At 68.2% G+C, this 2042-nt stretch overlaps 1 protein-coding gene across 1 annotated transcript; it reads left to right on the forward strand.

Annotated features, from left to right (window-relative positions):
* The first annotated feature begins 441 nt into the window (after positions 1-441).
* PTF1A (pancreas associated transcription factor 1a) lies at positions 442-1713 on the forward strand. Its single transcript, XM_076332354.1, has 2 exons — positions 442-1066; positions 1184-1713. Exons 1-2 carry the CDS (start codon positions 442-444, stop codon positions 1384-1386), a joined length of 828 nt encoding a protein of 275 aa, XP_076188469.1. The 3' UTR covers positions 1387-1713.
* Positions 1714-2042: the final 329 nt, after the last annotated feature.

A 2042-nucleotide genomic window follows, 5' to 3' on the forward strand; every position in this document is an offset into this window, starting at 1 on the left:
CCCCCCCCCCCCCGCCCCGGTCCCCGCCGCGGCGCCGCCCCTCGGCCGGCGGGAGCGCGCGGTGTCCCCCGACGGGGGGGCCCGGCCCCCCCGCCCGCCCCCCCCGGCGCGCGCTGATTGGCTGGCGGCGGCGGTCAGCGGCACGCGCCCGGGGATGTCGTTATAAGACTCCTCGCGTGCCGGCCCGCCGCGCCAGCCGGCTCCGGCCTCCTCCCCGGAGAGCGGCGGCAGCGGCCCGGCCTCCCGGCCACCCAGGGGCGGGGAGGGCAGGGCAGGGCAGGGCAGGGGCGGGGGCCCCGCCGCCGCCGGGGCGGCTCGGCGAGCGGGCCGGCGGGAGCGGCTGCAGGCGCGTCCCGGCGGGGCTGCCCCCCCGCCCCGTCCCGTCCCGCCCCGTCCCGTCCCGTCTCGTCCCGTCCCGTCCCCGCCGGGGCCGGGCGCGGCATGGAGACGGTGCTGCTGGAGCACTTCCCCGGGGGGCTGGACTCCTTCTCCTCGCCCCCCTACTTCGACGAGGAGGACTTCTTCCCCGAGCCGCCCCCGCGGGATGCGCTGGCCGCCGACGGGCTGCTGGAGCCGGACGTGGACTTCCTCAGCCGGCAGCTGCAGGAGTACTACCGCGACGGCGGCGACACCGAGGGCGGTTACCGCTGCCCGGCGGCGGCCGCCACCTTCCCGCCGTCGCCCGCCTCGCCCGGCTTCGCCTACGAGTGCTGCGGGGCGGCGGGCGCGGCGCTGCTGTCCCCCGGGGGGCGGCTCCAGGCGCTGGGCTCGGCCAAGCGGCGGCGGCGGGTGCGCTCCGAGGCGGAGCTGCAGCAGCTCCGGCAGGCCGCCAACGTGCGGGAGCGGCGGCGGATGCAGTCCATCAACGACGCCTTCGAGGGGCTGCGCTCGCACATCCCCACCCTGCCCTACGAGAAGCGGCTCTCCAAGGTGGACACGCTGCGCCTGGCCATCGGCTACATCAACTTCCTCAGCGAGCTGGTGCAGTCCGACCTGCCGCTGCGCAGCGCCAGCAGCGAGAGCCCCAGCCAGCCCAAGAAAATCATCATCTGCCACCGCGGCACAAGTAAGTGGCGGCCCGCCCCGGCCCGCCCCGGTACGGCCCGGCCCGGCCCGGCTCCGCGCTCCGCAGGAATGCCGGCCCCAGCAATAACCCCCTGCCTTTCTCCCCCCTGTCCCCCAGGATCTCCCTCCCCGAGCGACCCCGACTACGGACTCCCCCCTCTGGCCGGTCACTCGCTGTCGTGGACTGATGAAAAGCAACTCAAGGAACAAAACATCATCCGGACAGCCAAAGTGTGGACCCCCGAGGACCCGCGGAAGGTGAACAACAAACCCTCCCTCAACGACATCGAGAACGAGCCCCCCTTCGACTTCGTGGCGTGAGGCGCCGCGCGGGTGGCCCCCGCCCCGCCCTGTACATGCTGTATGTAGAGACCTATATTGTAAATGTAATTTAAGATTCAGACTTTAAGGGCAATCAACTTTATTTATCTATTTATTACGGAGTAGTGATAATGAGGTAGAATAATCTGTTTTGAATATATAATTTATATAATTTATCCTGATTTTTTAAAGATATGCAATAGGTTTATTCCACCAGCACCTTTTTTTGGGGGGAAAAAAAAATAATGCCAGAACCTGTGAAAGTAATTTATTGCCGCACGTGGACTCTTCCTGTGTTTGTTAATAATAAACCCGGATTGTACCTTGCGGAGTAGTGTATTTGTGGGAAGCGCCTGCCGAGAGCCCCACCGCATCCCGAGGAAGCCCTGCAGTAAACGCCCGGCCCGGTCCCCGGGCAGGCGCGGTGAGCCCCGGGGCCCTGCGGGGCCGGGAGCACGCCCCAGCCGGCACCCTCCGCCCAGATGCCGGCCCCACTCTGCCCCATCGCCGGCTTGGTCTGCTCTTATACAGCCGGGGGGGACGGGGACGGGCGGGGGGACACTTTCCCTTTCTCTCCACCCCTTTTGACGTCCTCTCCTGAAGTGCTTCCAACTGATGTCTTTGTCTATCTCTAGGAGGTCCCCTCCTTTCAGTGC

This window comes from Aptenodytes patagonicus, chromosome 2 (genome assembly GCF_965638725.1).
Source record: "Aptenodytes patagonicus chromosome 2, bAptPat1.pri.cur, whole genome shotgun sequence".
In the NCBI taxonomy this organism is placed as follows: domain Eukaryota; kingdom Metazoa; phylum Chordata; class Aves; order Sphenisciformes; family Spheniscidae; genus Aptenodytes; species Aptenodytes patagonicus.